Source organism: Loxodonta africana, chromosome 8, assembly GCF_030014295.1.
Source record: "Loxodonta africana isolate mLoxAfr1 chromosome 8, mLoxAfr1.hap2, whole genome shotgun sequence".
Taxonomy (NCBI): Eukaryota; Metazoa; Chordata; class Mammalia; order Proboscidea; family Elephantidae; genus Loxodonta; species Loxodonta africana.
The window spans coordinates 98,417,432-98,438,504 of record NC_087349.1 but is presented as its reverse complement, the minus strand read 5'-3'; the positions used below and the strand labels follow the sequence as shown (position 1 = coordinate 98,438,504).

At 39.6% G+C, this 21,073-nt stretch overlaps 1 protein-coding gene and 1 long non-coding RNA gene across 6 annotated transcripts in view; both read left to right on the top strand.

Annotated features, from left to right (window-relative positions):
* Positions 1–21,073, top strand: part of ELMO1 (engulfment and cell motility 1) — a 644,335-nt gene that overhangs the window by 349,934 nt on the left and 273,328 nt on the right. For all 5 annotated transcript variants that reach the window (XR_010322758.1, XM_023544287.2, XM_003406936.4 and 2 more), the window contains one exon: positions 5,363–5,471. Coding sequence is in view for 4 of the 5 variants with exons in the window: in XM_023544287.2 (XP_023400055.1) it covers positions 5,363–5,471 (109 nt within the window). In the remaining variant the exon portion in view is untranslated. The remainder of the gene's footprint in view (positions 1–5,362; positions 5,472–21,073) is intronic.
* LOC135232258 (uncharacterized) overlaps positions 5,478–21,073 on the top strand; it is a 74,851-nt gene continuing 59,255 nt past the window's right edge. Inside the window, exon 1 of the long non-coding RNA XR_010322762.1 lies at positions 5,478–21,073. This exon is cut by the window's right edge and continues 37,984 nt beyond it. This is a non-coding gene — a long non-coding RNA (uncharacterized LOC135232258).

The window sequence follows — 21,073 nt, the reverse complement described above, 5'->3', positions numbered from 1 at the left end:
ACATGGGAAGAGGTTGGCATTCCCCTTTAGTGGACCAGGAGATGGGTTTTACAGGTTTGTTAACGCTTTGGCTGCTAACCAAAAGATTGGCAATTGGAGTCCACCCAGAAGCAGCTTGGAAGAAAGCCCTGGCAATCTTCTTCCAAAAAAAAAATCAGCCACTGAAAAACTCTATGGAGCAGAGTTCTACTCTGACACATATGGGGCTACCATGAGTTGGATCGCCTTGATGGCAGCTGATTGGTGAGGGCCACAAGGGCTTCTTGGACTGTTGTTCTATAGTAGCCAGAACTGCTTAGTGTTGGGACTTCCTTTAATGCCAGAAACATTGTGCCGTGAAGTGACTTGTTCTTTAGGGTTCTTGCTCATTCCTTAGGCTCGTACAGCCTGGCACTCCTGTGAAAAAGTCCTGCTTGAATATGCGCACATGTGACTTCCTCTCTTGCAATGTTGGTGGAACTCAGTGCTGACAGCACTACTTCATCTATATGCCTCTCATGCTATAATATCTAGAGGGTCCTCTGATTCCTTTCATAGGCTCTCAGAGGCCCATCGTTAGAGCTAGGCTCACTGCTGTCATGATTTTGGGTTAGCTGCTAGTAAAAGTGTTGTGTGCAGTGTTGGCCAAGGGCCGTACAGGAATAGGAAGAGGGAGGGAAATAAATAATGAGCACTAACTTTGTGAAATTTCTTTTATGCACTTTGCCTTAGTTACGTGATTTAATAGGCACAACAGTCCTGTGAAGTGGGTTTTAAAACCTTCTCTACATCCCATGAAGTGAAGAAATGCCATGGGCAAGCTTATACTAGTTAGGGGCAGCTTCGCCCAGGGTCTCTACATTATGCCTGCTTCCTATAGCAGCTTTGTGTCAGATTGTTGTTAGGTGCCATCAAGGCATAACAGAACAAAACACTGCCCGATCATGAGCCATCTTCACAATTGTTGCTATTTTGAGCCCATTATTGCAGCCACTGTGTCAATCCATCTCACTGAGGTCTCCCTCTTTTTTGCTGACCCTCTACTTTACCAAGCATGATGCTCTTCTCTGGGGATTGGCCCCTTCTGATGATGTGCCCAAGTAAGCAAAGATGAAGTCTTGTGTCTCTCACCTTTGGAGAGAACCCAGTAGGTATTCATACATTTTCCTCAGTTGCCTGTGAGGAGACTAATATGAAAAAATGTCAGATTAGAAAAAATGGCCCTGTAGCTGAGAGATAATGAGAGAAGCCCTTAAGGCTGACTCCAGGGCTGGGCTACAGGATGGGATGACTAGAAATGCACCGATGGGAAGAGCTTCAATAGAAAGTGGAGGGAAGTCTGTCATGGACAACCAGAAAACTATAACTAAGTCAACAGCAGGGTACTGAGGCTAAGAGGGCAAGGGTGGTCCTAAAGTCAGAGAAGGGATGGGTGTTTGAATGAGTCTGGTGTTGTGCTCAGCACTTAATGATCGTGCCCAAGCCAAATGGTTCCTGATCTGCACGGCTTGAGAAAAACAAGAAGAAACACAGAACATTCAGAGGGGAGCCTGAAAAATTATAGAAATAAAAGTCTGTGGGGACACTCGACAGCAGCTTTAGTCTCCCACCCTGAGGAATTAGTATTAATCTTCAAGGGTAAATGAGAGGAAAGAGAATCTTATACCTTTGTCTTAGAGGAGGAAGGTTTTAGAAACCCACTTCAGTGAGGTGGAGGAAATTGATAAAAGTTCCCTTTGCCTCATTAGACATGAAATCTCTTAGCTTTCATAATACGTATGTGGAGGCAGTTTGTAAACTGTGAAGGGGGAAAAAGAGATTTGGAAAGTAAACACCTTGCACATTGAATCCCAGCACTAACAGGCTAGCTCTGACTTCAGCAAGTCACTCTTCCTCGGGTTTCAACATTCTTAAAATATTTATAGTAATACCTCCCTTATAAACCTTATGGACTTGTTGTTGGGACACATTCAGCATACTTTGTAAACTGTATTTTATACTTAATAACACACGAATATAGAGTGTTTTTATTTTATACAACATGCAGACAGTTACAACTCCTTTTGGCATATGACCTATTCTAAGATAAGTGATAATGGCAGATTTTAGTAGTCTATCCATTTTGGTGTTTGTTCCAGTCTGTTTGCTCTCAAAACTGAGGGTAAGGTGAAAAAAGAAAGAAAAATATGCCTTGATATTTCCAAGTGGAACTTTTTAATACGTCTCGGGTGGATATGGTTAATGCCAGTAAGTCGAAAGTGAATATAGAGATATCGGTGTATTAATTAAAAAAAAAAAAAAATCTATTGTCCAGTTTAAGAATTATCTCTTACTGTAGTAATATCTAGGAGCCCTGGTGGCACAGTGGTTAAGCATTTGGCTGCTAACCAAAAGGTTGGCAGTTTGAATCTACCAGCTGCTCCTTGGAAACCCTATGGGGCAGTTCTATAATATCTAATTATTAACAATCATAGTCTTTTCTAAAATACACCTGTAGGAATGTTGACCTTAAAACTTACACAGGTAACTTTAAGGATTTGTGTCTTGCTTTGTCTAAAGAAGTCTATTAAGAGAAGGATTTTTTTTTAGGTAGGTAAATATGACAAGATGGATGGTGCATTAGAGAAGAAAAAGGAGGGCTTCTCCAAGCTGATTTACATATTGATTACTTAAATTACTACTTAATTTAGTGCCTTCTAATAAACTGTGCCTTGGAAATGTTTCCCAAACATTTATTGGCTGCAGTAATTCTGCCTACAGTGTGTGCAGATCACATCGTCATTAAATATTGATGCGCTCATGAAATGTTAATAGTATGTTAATGTGAAATGCACTGAAATGTGCTCTCTGGGAGCTGGCTGAAAACTACCTAGCTCCTGTCTTGTCTTTATGTTCTGCCTTCTTCTTGCTTGGATTTTTCCATTCATTTTCTCATCATCAGGAAATTCAGATTTGCCCCCTGTTGTGGCTGTCTCAGACGCAATTTTTTTTAAAGAAAAGTAAAGATGCACTGACTAATGGTAATTTAGTTGCCCTCCCCTCCTGGTTTCCTGAACTGAAATTCCCTGTTAGAGCCAGAAAACCAAAGAAACGAACAAACAAAAAAAATTGAAACCAACTGCCTTCAAGTCGATTCCAACTCATGGCAACCTTGTGTGTTTGAATCGAACTGTGCTTTGTAGGGTTTTCAGAGTTGTGACCTTTCAGAAGTAGATCACCAGGCTTTTCTTCTGAGGCATCTTTGGGTGGATTTAAACCAGATTCCAGCTGCCAACCTTTAGGTTAGTAGCCAAGTGTTTAACTGTTTGCACCACCCGGAAAGGCTTCCCTTTAAAGGAAGGGAGTGATTTAAGTTACATCTAATAAGACTTCATGTTCAGGCAGATTGGTAAAAAAAAAAAAAAAAAAAACACTCAGCTCTAGTTCTGTGGGTCAGCAAACCTGGCTCCACCAAGTGTCCTGAGGCACCTATTCTACCAGCAAGCCTCCCTCCCAGAGGCACACAGCTGCTTCTCATTCCGTCGGCCGGGAAGCCTACCACCTAGTCTCTTGCCAGTCTCCTTCCAGCTTCCTGGTTCTGCTGCCTCTGCTGCTGTGGTTTCGCTGCCGCTGCTTCTTGCCATCTTCAGTGTCGCAGATCTCTCTGTCTCCTGTGTCTAGACGGCTCTCAGCGCAGGGATTCTTTCTTGGTGGTGGTGAGATCCTCTCTTTCTCACCTCTGGGATGGCTCATTTCAAGCCCAGCAAGATGGCAAAACTGACCAATCCCTTTGGTGAGCCACGATTATCCTGTTTGCACAGTTCCACCCAATTACTTGGCGAGAAAGGCCACATGAAAGTGATCCATTGCACCCCATCCTTTAATCCTCAGCTCTCTAAGAACTTTCTTGATTACCAGATTATCTAAACTGTCCTTTCTCAGCCGTTCCCTGTTACTCTCTGTCACTTTAACAAGTTTTTGTTTTTTTTTTTTCATAGCACGTCTTATAAACTGTAACTATCTCTTTTGTTTCTATGTCTTCCTCAGTTAGAATGACCACTCTCTGAGGTCAAGGTTCTTGTCTACCCTGTCCTCATTTTATCATCCGGGCCTAACCATCTCCCTAGCATATAATAGGTCCTCAGTTCAGAGTCTCAGGGAAAACAAAACAGCAAGTCACTACACAGCATTGTTGTGAATGCTACTGGGAGATATTCAACCAAAAAAACCCCTCAAACCCATTGATGTTGTTGAGTCAATTTTGACTCATAGGGAACCTATAGGACATAGTAGAACTGCCCCACAGGGTTGCCAAGGAGCAGCCGGTGGATTCAAACTGCTGACATTTTGTTTGGCAGCCAAAAGCTTAACCACTGTGCCACCAGGGCTCCAAAGTGCTGGGCTATTGAGGAGGTATCATAGCTCCTAGAAAAATCAGATGCAGCTTCCGAGATGGATAAGCTGATTCTCGTGGTAAGACAAGCGGCCTCCTCAAGTATCTTTCCTTTGCGCAGAGCTTCCCTTTGTTGGCATATGACTTTGAAATTGAATAACTTTAAAATGGGTTTTTGTTGTTGTTTTGCTTTTGCTTATAATTTATATGTAGAATGGCTCCCTTAGTTGTAGGTGATAGGAGCATCTTAAGGAAAGAGGGGAATATCACAAGGACAAAAGGACTTTCAGAAAAAGGGTTGAGCAACCCAACTACCAGGACAGGGAAGAAGCTGTGCTTCAGGAGTACGTAGAAACAGCGACTCAAGTGCTCCCAGAGCTTTCACCGTCTCTCTTTTCTGCTTTTCTTTACATGTGGGCCTCATGGTCTTTTTTTTTTTTTTTTTTTTTGCAAGCCAATGTCCTGGTAGCGCCTGTGCCCACACCCACAGGCACAGTCAACATGGTTGGGCCAATTTCGCCCTTGGTATGATAAGCCTCAGGGTGGTATGGCTGTGTCACATGCTCCCCTGGTGTGGGTCAGGCAACTAACACCAAGGAGTGAAATCTTATGAGAACATGGAAACTTCTGTTGGAAGTGTGGGAGAAGAAGTCCCAGAAGAGAGGTGCTGCCCTACAGAGGGGAAGATGTGGCTGGGTAGACAAGGCAGTAGTTTTGTTATTTAAGTGAAAAGTCTTTATTGGGCTATTTTGAAAAGCTCTCCGTACATAATTCTGTGAAAATGGATACAAACAAGCAAAATATCCTCTTCCACAGTCACAGAGAGTTGTCGGAGATTGGGAAAACATGAAGATTTTAGAGTCCAAAACACTTGGAGTAAAATTTTGTTCCAACCCCAAGAACCTTAGTTTGGGGCTCTGGAGCAGATTTCTGTATTATAGTAGAGCTGATATTCTTGGTACTTTCCATAAACTGAATTTCCTCTCTGACCTGTTCCCTCTCACATTGCAGATTGTGCTGGAGAACAGCAGCCGAGAAGACAAGCATGAATGTCCCTTTGGCCGCAGCAGTATAGAGCTGACCAAGATGCTGTGTGAGATATTGAAAGTGGGCGAGCTGCGTAAGTACACTTGTTTCCCACGCAGGCGTGAAGGTTGGCGGAGACCCAGCTTCCAAGGTTGTGTCCTGACCAACACAAAGATTTCCCAGAGTGCTGGCAGCTTCGAACAGTCTTCGAAGTGCAGCCAACACCCTTTGGCTCAGGCTCCCAGTGTATGTATTTCTTCATGTCAGCTCTGGGAATAAGCATTATTAAAATCTGCAGGAATAGAGAAATTTGCAGGTACTACAGCTGCATTTTAAATATTTATAAAGACGAGCATATATTAAAGCTGGCTTGGATTTACTGCTCTGTTTAGGAAAGAGAGCTATGAATTATTTTTAAATTCTGGTTTATAACCTACCAGTAGATCATTTTCTTCTCTTTATTTCAAAACAGTTTTTCTCTATAAAGACAAATTGAATACCTTAATGAAATCCTCTTGCTCGCAGTGTTTTCCTTTGTGTGGAATGCTTTCTCTAAGAAAGAAGGAATTACTGAAGAAAATGGGTACCTGATCATGAAAAATGTGGTCAGCAATATGCTTTTTGTGCTTTTTGTTACTTATATTACAAAATTTAGGAGAGGACACTCAGAAAAAAAAGGACATGATATTCTTTTTGCTTTTCACTCATTGGCATAATATAGCTTTAACCTGTTAAGGTTAATCAGTCCCAACATCATGGCAATGTTGAGCCTGCTTACAGTAGCTAACATTCATTACCTCCAATATCTATAGTGTGGGAACCTATAAATCTTTCCTCGTTGACTTAATAATGTGAACACCAGAGAAGATTGCTTATGCTGGAAAAACGTTAAGAGTGTTTGGTATTATTGTGACAGCCAGGGCCAGATTAAGGCATGTGAGGGCCCTAAACACTGATGATCTGTGGCGCCCCCACCTCTGTTTTCTCACGCATTCGAATGGGATATGTGAGTTATATATATACATGTACGTGTGTGTGTGTGTCTTAGCTATCCAGGATGTATTAGTGATTGAATGCAAAAGTGGTGTATGCCATTAAAGCGGAATGAGATGAACAGGGTTATAAAGTTTTTAGTAGATGTGGGGTACTAAGATTTTTACTATATACCACATTTTCTACAAAAAGAATATTCCACATATTCTACAACAAAGAAAATGAGCCAGTGAACTTAGTTGTTTCAACAATCAATGTAAAATTCCGTTGATCTTCCACAACGAAAAATTGACTTTCACCGGTTTTGCTTTAAATGGCTCATACTTCAATTGTGAGTCTTGCTTTGTAAGAAATGCTATAATTATAGATGAACAAATGAAAAGATATCATAAAATTTAATGATCCAAAAACAATATTACAACAAATTACTACATTTTATTTTAGATAGATCTTTCATCTCTAACATGTTATAATTAAAAACATTCCTTTCTGTTCTTTGCTTTTACAAATTCTTCAATGATTTCATCACAATTAAGCTGCCAAATAACATCTACTTCCATTCATAATAAGGATAATGAATTGAGTCTTTCTTGAATCGTTGTTGTACACTGAGGGTTTTTGAGTATCTTTAGGGATGAAAATGAGTGTTCAGTTGTACAGTCTGTGATTGTTAAAGTTAGGAATATGTGTAAAGTAATTTCAACATTGGGAAATACCCATTGTAGTTTTTCTTTTATTATGGAATTATACATGCCTACATGGGTGAAATTTGTCTTTCCTGAATCTGTAAATTTAGTTCTCATGTAAGAATGAAATTGTCACACTTCGTAAAGATTCGTATTTAAGTCATCGGGATAAACCAAACCAAACTCATTGCCGTTGAGTCGATTCCAACTCATATCAACCCTATACGACAGAGTAGAACTGCCCCATGGGGTTTCCAAGTAGCAGATGGTGGATTCAAACTGCCGACTTTTTGGTTAGCAGCCAAGCTCATTGCCACTGTGCTACCAGGGCTTTGTCCTCTGGATAAGCCTGCAATAATTTCTTGGATGCCTTCATGCATCCACATTGTTTAAGAAGGAAAATCTATCTGAAAGAATTTTCTACACTTTTGCCCTTCTTTTCATGCAAGATTCATGTGTGTCAGTGATGGTGTAGTATGTAGTTAAAAGAAATTGATCTCTGGCACGCAACACTTCTGGAGCATTTCATTTCTTTCTAGTGCTTCTTTGATGGTGAACTGCATGATAATCAGTACTTGACAGTGTTTGTTTTGTTGTGTTTTCAAAATCTTCCAAATCTTCTTTTAAAGTATGAATATACTCTGTTAATGACTGGTAGAGATCTGTGCATGCTTTTAAATTTACTTCTGGATCTTGGAGAGCTTGACTCGTCTGATGAAAATGCTGCAATATATTATTTCACATAATCAATATAAATACATACGCTAGTGTTTGCATTCTGTTGGAAATGTTTTTAGCTTCTCTTTTGGTATCTCCTTTTCTATCTGATCTTCAGTAATATTTTCTAAGGCATCTAGAATCTAAGTGTACAATTCCAGGATTGCAGTCATTGCTACAGCTTGCACTTCCCAACATGTATTAAAGAAACATTTTAATACTTAATTATGGCCTAAATATGTTTTAAGAACTGCCGATTGGTAAGTAGGGATGGCAAAAAAAAAACGTAGAGTAACTGAACAGTAGAAAAAGATCAACTGCTTCCAGACAACAATCTACTGCAGCATTGTGAGAGAATTGGCCTCTGTACTTAGAAAAACTAATTTTGCAAACTTCACGTAAATAGTGAAGTACTTGATTTGCAAATTCTCCACTGTTACAACTTTTAAAGCTACTAAATGTGATGATAGCTCAACAGGTTTTCCATCTGTTGGAGATGTGTATCTTAAAACATTACTTACCTGATCTTTATGCAAAAGATCAAGAGTAGAATCTACAAACTGAAATATCAAGCTATACTTATTTCACTAAAAATAGCTGATTGGACTTTATCACTTATTAAGTTTGTTCTTCACACAGTGTTTTAGTCATATACGATGGGTTGCTCTTTGCTGTGTTACCGTATTTTGAGATGTAACCTGCTAAAAATGGATCAAACAAGTTCAACCAGACCCACACAGTTTCCATTTGGTAGAGACTCAAATACTTCATTTCTTCCTTGATAGAATAGTCCACATTCAGTGATTTTTACAAGGACAGCAACAACATGTTGCAAAATGGCTTTCCAGCACTGATGTTCTTCATTAATTTGTGTTTCCAATTCATGAGTTAAGCCAAAATCGTATCTTCATTTTGAATATGACAACATACAGTCTCTGTGACTTGAACTGTTTTCATGTTTATCAACCATATTGGAGTTGTGCAAATTGCTAAATCCATAGCTTAAAGAACCTTGCACATGGGCACCCTGGTGACCCTGTATGAACTTTATTTCTGGCTGGCACATTCTCACGCACTGAAGCTGGTATTAACTTCATTTAATGCCCTGCCAGTTCCCTTCCCTGCAGTGCTCACTTTTTCTTGTGTCCTGACTGCTTGCCATCTATGGATCTTTGCTTTGGACAACTGGTGCCTCTGTTTTGTTGATGCTCTAAGCATGTGCTTACCTTGCTTATTGGGTAATCTGTCCCTGGTGAAAGTGTAAATATTCAGTCACCTGCTTGAGAGCTTAAAATAATGGTCTGAAATGATTAATGGAAAGAAATCCAATGATTTAATTAGAAGGGGGGTTCAGCTTTATTTACAGAGTAGAACTAACTATAGGTGCTGTTTGGGTAAACTAGAACATTTGAGCTTAGTAAGGAAAAAACTTAAGACTTTCAGTTGGTTTGACCAAGCATAGCAGCTCATACAATCCTCCAGTGGAGTAAAGGGGTGCCCATCTGAACAGGTAAGGCATCATTACTTACAAGCTCAGAGTAAAGCATCTTTGAATTAGAACAATAGTGATCTAACCTTTGGTATTTCTGTGTCAGTCTGGTTTTTACCAGTTGCCATCAAGTCAATTCTGACTCATGGCAACCCCGTGCATATCAGAGTAGAACTGTACTTCATAGGGTTTTCAAGCTCTGATTTTTTGGAAGTAGATTGCCAGGCCTTTCTTCTGAGGTGCCTCTGGGTGCATTCTAACCTCCAGACTTTTCATTAGTAGTCCAGTGCATTAACAATGTGCACCACCCAGGAACTCCTCTGGTTTAAGGATCACCAAATGTTAAGATATCCACTTACCTGGATCCTCTCTGTGAGTTATTCTTCCTACTCCCTCCTTAGACTAACTTGTTAAGAGTTCTCTCTGCAGTATTGCCTACTGTTTACTCAGCTTAAAGAAGTAATTTCTGAATGAAACAAATCCTTCCAAATTTCTCAGCCTGGTAACTGTGGCCATTTCTTATTTATCACAATTGTGTAGGGGAAATTGCAAGGGCCACTTGTTAAAAAACACTGTAATATCATCTAAGATTTTTAGGAACTGGGGAATAGTTGTACTCTATTTAGCTAGCAAAAGGAGCCCTGGTGGCACAACAGTTGGCAGTTCAAATCCAGTCAGTGGTTCTGTGGGAGAAATACCTGGCGATCTGCTACTATAGATTACAGCCTAGAAAACTGCATGAAGCAGTTCTGCTCTGTCACATGGGATCACTATGAGTCAAAAATCAACTCAGTGGCACTCAACAACAGCAACACTTGGCTGGCATTCCTTGTTTCCATGTTACTGTCCTGCATTGCCTTTTCCTTGCCACCTCCACATTCATCTCTCTCATGGTATATTTTGGGGATTAGCACTCCTCAGTGTGACAGCAGAAGGTACCCTCTTCTGTGCTATGCCATGCTGTACCCAGCTTGCTGTTCTCCTCCTTCACCCAGTGGGCAAATATCTGCCCTGCATTAGGTGCAGCAGATGGTTAAGTGCTTGACTACTAACTGAAAGGCTGAAGGTTCAAGCCTACCCAGAGATGCCTTGGAAAAAAGCCCTGGAGATCAGTCTGCTTCTGAAAGGTCACAGCTATTGAAAACCCTGTGGAACAGTTCTGCTCTGAAACACATGGGGTCATCATGGGTCAGAATTGACTTGACAGCAACTGGTTTGGTTTTTTTGGTTTGGATGTCAGTGGGGCCCCTGTCTGGTGGGTGGAGGGGGACCATGGTGCAGGAACCTAAGCAGCCCACCCTCATCAGGTGAGTGTAAGCACTGTGCTTGGAGTAGGTGGGTATAGAGTAGGGTGCTGTCTCTGGGAAGTACAGAGCAGCCCTTCCAGCCTTTTGAAGAACTAGAACCAGAAACCAGGATAGCACCTGATTCTTCTATGCTGAGATTATGGAGTAGGGATCAGGGTAAATGACTCAGGGCTCCCTGGGGGTACCCTTGCTGCTGCCCTTGGGCTGTGGATGATTTCAGAGCCCACTTGATAGTAGAAGGAAGCTCCCAACATTCTACCACAACTGGCTCCATGTCTGGTCAAGCCTGGTATCCTGCAGCAGAGCTGGACTTGGACAGCTGGGTCCAACATGCTCAGTGCAGCTTCCTCCATCTAAGACAATAATACGTTCATTTATTTGCTCAATAAAAATTTGTTGAGCACTTACTTTGTGCCAGGAACTGTGCAGGGAGGATCATAAACCAGATGTGGCCCCGCACACCAAGAACTTCTGCTTCGGTAGATGCAAGAACAATCTGCAACTGATCGCAATACCTTCTTTTTCTTAGTAATTGTAAGTCACTATATTTTTCAAAAATATGCCTGTTATCTATTCTAAAGCATAACTTTTCCAATGTCTTGATAGCTCTAAGTTTCAAACTTTGACCTCTTTGGAAGGGCATCATCTATCTGCAAAGACCTTTCTGGACATTTTGTAAGCCCATAAAAGAGTTTCATGTTTCTGAAGTCTACATGTTCAAATGAGTTGTTTTCTGCTTATAAAATATTAAAGGGTTGCTACATTCTGATTGAGTGCTAGACATCAAATGATAAAACACCCGTGGTCAAAGGGAAATTGCTTTTTAATGGATTGCCTATTGCCCGTTGCCATAATAAATAAGTTACTAATATGAAAAACAAATCTGAATGTACCCTTATGTTGAAGAGGATATCTGTTTTTCTTCTGAAGAAAATTAGTTTCACACACAAATCTGTCTTCTTTTGGTCTGCATGTTCCTGCTTTTACCGATTTCCTAGGTTCATGATTCTGAGCCCTTCTCAAAGAGATTTGTGTTAATAATTGACCCCCAACCATGGTCACTTTTAGCTCTATAGGCTAGTCCTGACACCAAAGAAGTATCCAATAAAAAATCTAATTGTTTGAAAAAATATATATATATAAGAAGAAAGATCCAATTTTCCAGAAATTATTCGTCTCTTGATTTTAACTTCAGATCTCTTGAGGACACCACTTCTGAAATACCAATTACATTTTGGTGTCTAGAACAAACATATTAATGTTCAATTAAATTACTGTTACCAAATATTTATGTACAGCTCTTTTAAGTTGCTTTTTTTCTTTAAAAAATTATTATTTTTCTGCTTCTCAATTATTGATGTTGCAAGTGGCCAACATTCCAATAGTGTGGTCTAAAATAATGTCTATTCATGTTTTCAGAGCTCATTTAATTAAATAAACATGTATTAACATTATCGATCCCTGTAACACCCCCAGGAATTAATCAAGATCAGTACCATCTTTGTTTATTAATGAAGGAAAGAATTGCACTTACTTATATTGTCCGGGGTCACTGAGCTCAAAATGGTGTTCAAAAGCCCAAGAAAGATCAGTGTAGGAAGAGGCAGGAAAGTAGAATGGTTGGCCCAGCTGTGAATTACAGCTCAGCTTGAGCATATTTCATCCTTGTTCTGAGCTTCTGGTGTCTTATCTATAAAACAGAGATAACAACTATGCACAGTTTGGACTTTCCCTTAATGGGATAATAATGTTGCCTCAGTCGAGGCTCTTTTTTTTTTTTTTTTTTGCAAGTCATGGACTCTCACCTTCTATAAGCAAACTGCAGGTAGATAAGGATGAGGGAGACAGAGCTTAAGTGACAGCTGGAACCATGGCCCGGAACAATGTCGCTTATCTCCTACTCTCTACATATTGACTAAAATTATTCTTTTAAACCTGTTTTTTCTCCACAAGTCTCTCTTGAGAGCAGGGTACTTGTTTTCCCTTAGTGTCAGTTTGTAAAATCCCAAGGAAGAATGCTTATGGACCTGGCTTTGGTCCCATATCCCCATAACCTGGGTTGTATGATTGGCAGCTCCAGCTAGAAGAAAAGATTGACGTAGAGAGAGGATCGAGTCTTTAAAAGAAGTATATTTGCGTGTGGTAGGTGGGGAGGGGGAAGAGAGGTGGGCGCACCCTTACAGAAAGGAGGCATAGCACAGACAAATCCATTGATACTACAGATGTGAAGTCCTTAAGAAGACACCCAGCTCCTAATTGGGAGTAAAAAATGGTAGCTGTTATTTTTGTTATTATACTTCTGGTCCCAAAAGCAAATGATAAATTGTTAGGGAATGGAAGGAAAACTGGATTCCCAACCTAAATAGGTTAGTTACTTATCTTTTGGCTATATAGCAACAGACACAGCTATAGTCCAACGTCAGGTATAGCTAGAATATTTTTTTCTTATCGCTCTCTCGTTTATTCATTCATTCAATAACTACAGGGTTCCTTCTCTGTGTATCAGAATCTGTACTAATCACTGAGGACACGGGGGTTAAAACACCTCCTGCTTTCTTAAGCAGCTCATATTTTAATTGGAGAGGCCTTCGCATAAACACATGATTATAAAGCATTGTGCTGTTTGTATCATCACATTCAAAACATATAACAGCACCAGGAGGCAATGGCTGGTTCTTTCCGTATGTGGGGCAGGGCTGAAGAAGGAGGAGTCTTGGAAGTAATGACAGAGAAGAAGAAATACGTGTGTGTGTGCAGAATTACAAAGATGAAGAATGACCAGGCAGGTATGGAAGGGGAAGGATGGGAAAAACTCTTGCTAGGTCCAGGCAGTGGGAGCCATGGGTGAAAAGGCATGGAGACTCAGGGAATTCTAGTTCCATGTGACTAAAAGCATAGGGTTTTGAAGATGTAAGCAAATGGGGGAGATGCTGGCAGAGGAAGCAAGGGTCAGATCATATTTGTCATGTAGAGGAGTTTGGACTTTACGTTTTAAGGAGTGGAAACCAACAGGACAATTTTAATAATAATAAGGATTGTCCAGTCAAGTAGGTCCTAGGGTTGGTTAACTCAACCAATCAGGATGTCATCAGAAAAGAGCTTTAAGGTTCTTTCCATCTCTCTGTCCTGGCATCCTTGGCAAGTCAAATTTGTCCTCAGGCAGGTACCAAAATGGCTAATATCATTATGTGATCCAGAAGAATGAAGAGGCCTTTCTTCCAGTGGATCTCTTATAAAAAGCCAGAAACCAAACCCTTTGCCATCGAGTTGATTCTGACTCATAGTGACCCTAAAGGACAGAGTAGAACTGCCCCATAGGGTTTCCAGGGAGTGCCTGGTAGATTTGAACTGCTCATCTTTTGGTTAGCAGCCATAACTCTTAACCACTCTACCACCAGGGTTTCCAGATCTCTTATAGGATAGTTGTGTGGAAATATTTCCAAAAGCCTTTCAGCAAACTTTCTCTCATGTCTCATTGTGATGGATACTTGTGCTTAAACCAGACATTGATACAGGAAATGGAACGTCCTAAGGGCAGACCAGTCATCCCTGTTCCCTGGGCTGAAGGTGGAACCATGCTCCTCTAAAGGATATGATCACAGACAGGATGGTAGACAGCTGAACAAAATTGAGGTTCTGTTAAGTTACGACAAATAACTGCCTGAAGCCCTTCATTCTGTTTCCTTTAAAAAATCTTTTTCTGCATTTTCCTGACTGAAAACTATAACAAATTGAAGCCAGATAACAACACTCAGTCATTCCATCTTTATTGGAAATTGGGGGAATGCACTGATTTGTTTTTTTATCGTGGCAATATCAAAACCCATTGCTGTCGAATCAATTCCGACTCATTCTGACCCTACAGGACAGAGTAGGGTTTTCTCCTGGAGCAGTTGCTGAGTTTGAACTGCTGACCTTTCAGTTACCAGCTGGCGCTTAATCACTGCACCCCCAGGACACCTTAGCAATATCAAAGTTTGCGTAAAAATGGAAATTGAGCTTTGATGGTAATTTTTTTTTTTTTTTTAAATCACTGAGATGCCAGGGCTTTTCTGCCATACTTTTAGCAAAATGGTTATTTCCACTTCCTCAATTATATTTTCTTATGTGGGCTGTTCTCAGGTGTATACTGAAGGGCAGAATGAATATATATTTGTGATTGAAACCTTCGTATTTTCCTGAAACACTTTTGCCATCTTCATCTATTTGATCATGTATAATTAAATTAAAATGTAACAACTATTTCACTGTTAAAAAAAAAGTAGAAAAGAAGCCTGCATCACACACTACGGAAATGTTCGCCATTTCCTTACTCTGTCTTGCAGTGGCAATATTTATTATAACACACCGGTGGTGCCTGAGTGGAGTGCCTTGTATAATTCATCACCCAGACACCTCTGCTTTAGCAAGTAAAAATAACACAGACGAGCAATCTGAAGGACTCTTTGGTGTGCAGCAGCAATTAGAATAGACACTTAACTCTGGGACATTGGTGTTTTTGTACATTGAGAAGTACCATCCATCACTTTCATCATTAGTCAGGAAGTTCTGGCTAAAGAAAGCTCAAGAAAATTAGCTTTTGACAATTAAACTTCTTAAAGACCTTTTTCTCCTTAATACAAGCAGTCGCCATATTCCATGTAAAGTGAAGACTCACAGATCTCAACTGCACCTTGGATTTTCATGTTCTGCTTTCATATTCTACTTCAATGTTAAGTGTAAACAAACAAACAAAAAATAATGAATGATCAAACTGCAATCCTGGCTTTAGAAAGCTAGTCTACTTTTGACCGAGATTAAAATTGTCGTAGAAGGAATATAGAAGTCATTTGGTCGTGATTGTTTAGAATAATTATAAAACTGGTATCAGGATTTTTAATAGTATTATCACAAGACAGCAGGACATAATGTAAGATATCATAGCGACCCTATGTACAGTAGAACAAAACACTTCCCAGTCCTGCACCTTCCTTACATTTGTTGCTGTTTGAGCCCATTGTTGCTGCCACTGTGTCAGTGCATCTCGTTGATGGTCTTCCTCCCTTTTGCTGAATCTCTGCTTTACCAAGCACGATGTCCCTCTCCAGGGACTGGTCCCTCCTGATAAAAAAAAAATGTCCAAAGTACAAAGATGAAGTCTTATCATTCTCACTTCTAAAGAGCATTCTGTCTGTACTTCTTCCAAGACATATTTGATCATTCTTCTGGCAGTCTGTGGTATATGCAGTATTCTTTGCCAACACCAATATTCAAAGACATCAGTTCTTCTTTGGTCTTACTTATTCATTGTCCAGCTTTCACACATGATGCTTGGGTCAGGTGCTCAAAGTGACATCTTAGTCCTCAAAGTGACAGCTTTGCTTTTTAACACTTTAAAGAGGTCTTTTGGAGCAGGTTTGCCCAATGCATTACGTCTTTTGATTTCTTGACTGCTTTTTCCATGGGCATTGGTTGTGGATCCAAGTAAAATGAAATCCTTGACAATTTCAATGTTTTCTCCATTTAGCATGATGTTACTTATTGTTCCAGTTGTGAAGATTTTTGTTTTCTTTATGTTGAGATGTAATCCATACTGAAGACTGAAGACTATAGTCTTTGATCTTCATCAGTAAGTGCTTCAAGTCCTCTTCACTTTCAGCAAGCAAGGTTGTGTCATCTGAATATCAAAGGTTGTTAATGAGTCTTCCTCCAATACTGATGCCACGTTCTTCTTCATATATTCCACCTTCTGGGATTATTTGCTCAGCATACAGATTGAATAAGTACGGTAAAAGGATACAACCCTGACACACACATTTCCTGATTTTAAACCACACAGTAGCCCCTTATTCTGTTCAAATGACTGTCTCTAGGTCTATGTGCAGATTCCTCATGAGCACAGTTAAGTGTTCTGGATTTCCCATTCTTTGCAATGTTATCCATAGTTTGTTATGATCCACACAACCAGATGCCTTTGCATAGTCAATAAAACACAGGTAAACATCCTTCTGGTATTCTCTGCTTTCAACCAAGATCCATCACATACCAGCAGTGATATCCCTCTTTCCACGTCCTCTTCTGAATCCAGCTTGAATTTTTGGCAGTTGCCTTTTGATGTACTGCTGAAACCATTTTTTAATTATCTTCAGCAACATTTTACTTGCGTGTGATATTAATGATACTGTTCTATAATTTCCACTTTGGTTGGATCGCCTTTCTTTGGAATGGGCACATACATGGATCTCTTCCAGTTGGTTGGCCAGGTGTCTGTCTTCCAAATATGTTGGCATAGAAGAGTGAGTACTTCCAGTGTTGCATCCGTTTGTTGAAGCATCTTAGTGATATTCCGTCAATTCCTGGAGCCTTGGCTTTTTTCACCAATGCCTTCAGTGCAGCTTGGTCATCTTCCTTCAGTTCTGTCAGTTCTTGATCACATTCTGCCTCCTGAAATGGCTGAATGTCAACCAATTCTTTTTGGTACAGTGACTGTGTGTATTCCTTTCATCTTCTTTTGAAAGAAGAGTCAGAAGCCCTGTGTAATAGGTCTTTTGTCAAGACAGTTAGCCATGTTGCTCCTTAGTCTTTGCATCTATAAAATGGGGAAATCATTATTATACCTGAGATTCAGATTAATTTTTAAGAAGTTAAAGTGCTTTGTTAACTGTGAAATGCTCTACCGGTAGAAGAAAACATGATTATGAAGATGCACACCTGCATATTGCAGGTTGTAAATGAGTCTTCCTCCAATCCTGATGCCATGTTCTTCTTCATATAGTCCAGCTTCTCAGATGGGAGAAACCAAGATGCATCCATAGCAAAGCCAAATCTTTTTCTGTGTATTTAGTGGCTCTTGCAAGAACCTGAAGTTCTGTGGTGTTCTATTTGTGTTTCAGAAGGTAATGCTTGTAGATAACTCTTCCAATCACAATGACATTTTTATCTTAATAAGTGATTATTGAAAGAGATTACATTTGGCAGTTTAAAAGGAGACTATGCATCTCAAATGCATCTCAGCTATAATGAAAATCATTTATGTTTATCATAATTTTTTTTTTTGGACTTACTCCTTTTACATTATTTTTGAAAAGATGCATAACTGGGAAAAATCCATTCCTGTTGCCTCTTAGCCAGAGTGGATTATAGACTGAGAAAAACACATGGTGCAGTCGCCCCACCTCATAATGAAGGGACATATGGATATGTTTTAAAATGCAGATTCCCGTTGTCTTCTCCTTCTGCCTGGTGGAAAGATTTGCCTTTAGGTTCATGTCAAATGTCAGCTCTGGGGTGACTATTCTCCTGACCCCCCACTCCTCCCCTGCTGGTGGGGGATATCACATCCTCCTCAGAACTCTTGTAGCACTTTACCCCTACTTTGTTTTGCTTTCTATTTAGTAATAATTATTCTTAATTCCTGGCCTTACTTATCCCAAAATTAAAGTGGTTTTTGAAATTGTAAAAAAAAAATTAAAAATAAATAAAAGGTGAAAACAAAGGAAAGTAAGAACTAAATGAATTAAGAGTGTTTGCAAAGTGTACATTGTGAACGCCTTTGTATTTTCTAGTGGTAGACCCTGAATTTGGCTCAGTGACTTGTGTGTCCCAGGGAAGTAAGAGCAGTTCAATAATAGAAAATAGTGTACCATCTCAGATGAATAAGGTCACTGTGAAAACCCCCATGCTAATTTCAATTGATGCTTATGTTGTATTTAATCACACTTAATGCCATTTGTGAAAAATTATGGAGTAGGGCACTTTCCTATTATGAAATAGGGCACAATATCATAATATAGCTACTGTAAAGCAACAAGCCAGCATCATATTTAAAATGGTAACACCAAAACAGCTTTCCCAATAAAAACTGTAATTCAGACAGGATGCTAATGTTCCCCATTATTATCTCTCCTTGATATGGAAGTCATAAAGAAATAGAGGTGGAGTTCATGGAAAAAAACAAAGTGTTTTAAATTGTAAACAATAAGACCATATATCTAGAAATCCCTGAAAAAGCAACTAAAAAGCTGATAGAATTAATGTAATTTAGAAAAGCAGTTAGATACCAGATAAATAAAACTTAATAGCCTTTCTGTATGCCTGTAGTAATTAGTTATAAAATGGGGGGGGGGGGGAGTTATCTCATTAGCAGTAGCAACAAAAATGTAAACTGCCTTAGAATACTCCTAACAGGAGACATCTTAGACTTTTAAACTGAAGAAAACTAAGATTTTACTGAAATATGCAACAGAAATGTCAAGTAAATAAAATAGTTTATTCCTGGTGGGAAAACATTAATATTGTAAAAAAAGATGTTCGTTCCTCCAAATTAGCGTACAGGCTCATATCTCATTCAAAAGTACCAGTGAAATTTGGAGTGAAAACTTCATCATGACTCTAGAGTTTATTTGAAAGAGTAAGAAAGGTGAGAATTGGTCAAAGGGACTGATTAAAAAAAAATAAAAAGAACAATGAAAAAAGAAAGGAAATTACAGTATTTCTCTTTTTTAGAACTTTTTTTAAAATTTTGCAAGAAAATCCAAAGAACTCATGTGTACATTTCCCTAGGTTTACCTATTGTGTTAAATTTTGCAATACTTGTAAAAATAAAAATTGAAGAAATATTAAAAATAAAGAAAACTATTTGAAATCTGATCTGACTTTGGCCTGCTGTCTCAGAGAGCAAAGGTGTTAGAGGCCTTTTAATCTTAAAACAACAGAAATCAGGATACCAAACTGCACTGAAATAGTGATGAAATGCTAACCTCTAAAGTTTTTTTAAACCAAATAAACGTGAGTAAAATAACCAAATGGGAAAAAAAAAAAAGTCATACCTAGAGAGAAAGTCTTAAGCACACTTCCAGGAGATGCCATGGCTTCCTAAAGTGTCATTTCCCCCGGAAGTCCCCAGTGGGTGGGGGAGAAGCGGGAGGACAGAAAGCACTAAGGCACCTTTTACTTCTCACCCTTAACCTGGAGCCTTTGGATGTAAAGATTAACCTGAATGTTGAAGTCCCTGTATTAGGATGTAAATGCCAGTCAGGTCTGCCAGCCCTGGCTCTTGAACTCTCATCAGGAACCACTTGCTGACTCGAAGATTGCTAGAAAGGAATTTTTAAAAAGGTAATAACAGTAATAATAATAATATGACCGCTGCTATTACATGCTTTCTATATCGCAGACAATACATTGAGGTCAACACTTTGCACACATTACTTGTTAACAAGTAATCTGACAACATCTCCATTTACAAATGAGGAATCTGAGCCTCTGGGCTAGGTTAAGTAACCCTAGGGCACACAGGCATTCCAAAAAACCGAGCAAACCCGTTGCCCTTGAGTCGATTCCGACTCATAGCAGCCCTATAGGACAGAGTAAAACTCCCCACCTAGGGTTTCTAAGGAGTGCCTGGTGGATTTGAACTCCCGAATTTTTGGTTAGCAGCTGAACTCTTAACCACTACACCACCAGGGTTTCCAAATGCTTTTAATTATTTTAACTACAGGTAGTCCCTGACTTAGACTTATTCAAGAGTTACAAGGAACTGCACTTAGAACCTTCTTTTTTTTTATGATTTGTGTAATTTTTATGTATGTATTAAAATTTAAAATACATCTGGAAGTTTATATAGTGTTTCCAACCCCCCAAAACAAATAAATATCAAATAGAAGGCAATAATAATAAAAACAAAAAAATGTGAGGTGTTTGACTTAGGTTAGAACCAGTGTGCCCCGCAGTTAAGTCTGGGACTACCTGTGTTATGGGAAACTGTTGTGCTGTTTGCTCTGAATCGTTATCCCCTATCAACTCACTGCTTTCATTTTTTTTTTTTTTTTTAGTGAAAGTCTTCCTTACAGATGATAAGCTTTCTGAGGACTAGACTCATAGTGAATTCATCTTCTATGCTCTGCGTATAGTCAGCATTTAATAAATACTTGTTGCATGAATATAGTAGCTTTCTATTTGCTTCAGGGTCAGTTCCAAAAATATTCTTCAGACATCCTTAAATTTTTGATGAACTTTGTGTTTTACCCTCAAGCCTGCCAGACAGCATCCATTTTTTTCCCTGAAGTTAGTGAGAATGATTTCTACAGAAGGGACCCTCCTCATCCCTTCCTTCCCCTTCCCTTCCTCCTCTGGGTAGCTTGGTGGAGAAGACCCACTGTGATCCAGATTTGCATTAGGAAATATCAATACTGCAGTATGTTCCCCAAAGAGGGAAAGAGGATCTATTTTCAATCCTGTGTTTCAGAATCCACAGATGTGTGACTTCCTAATTTACTATACCTCAACTGCCTCCAGAGAGCTCTTGGCTTGGTCTGTGTTTCCCTTATCCACAGGGGAAATGAGCTTGGTCTCTGGTTGGCCAGGACTCCAGTGAGGATTCAGAAAGGCCAGTCAACGGTGCTTCTCCAAAGATACCTCTTTTACCAAAGGCGCGCCTGGCCACCAGGATTTGCGGGGAGTCTGGTGCCCTGAGATGGCTGCTGCAGGCTGGGAACCAACCTCCTTCCAAGAGCAGGGCAGCTGG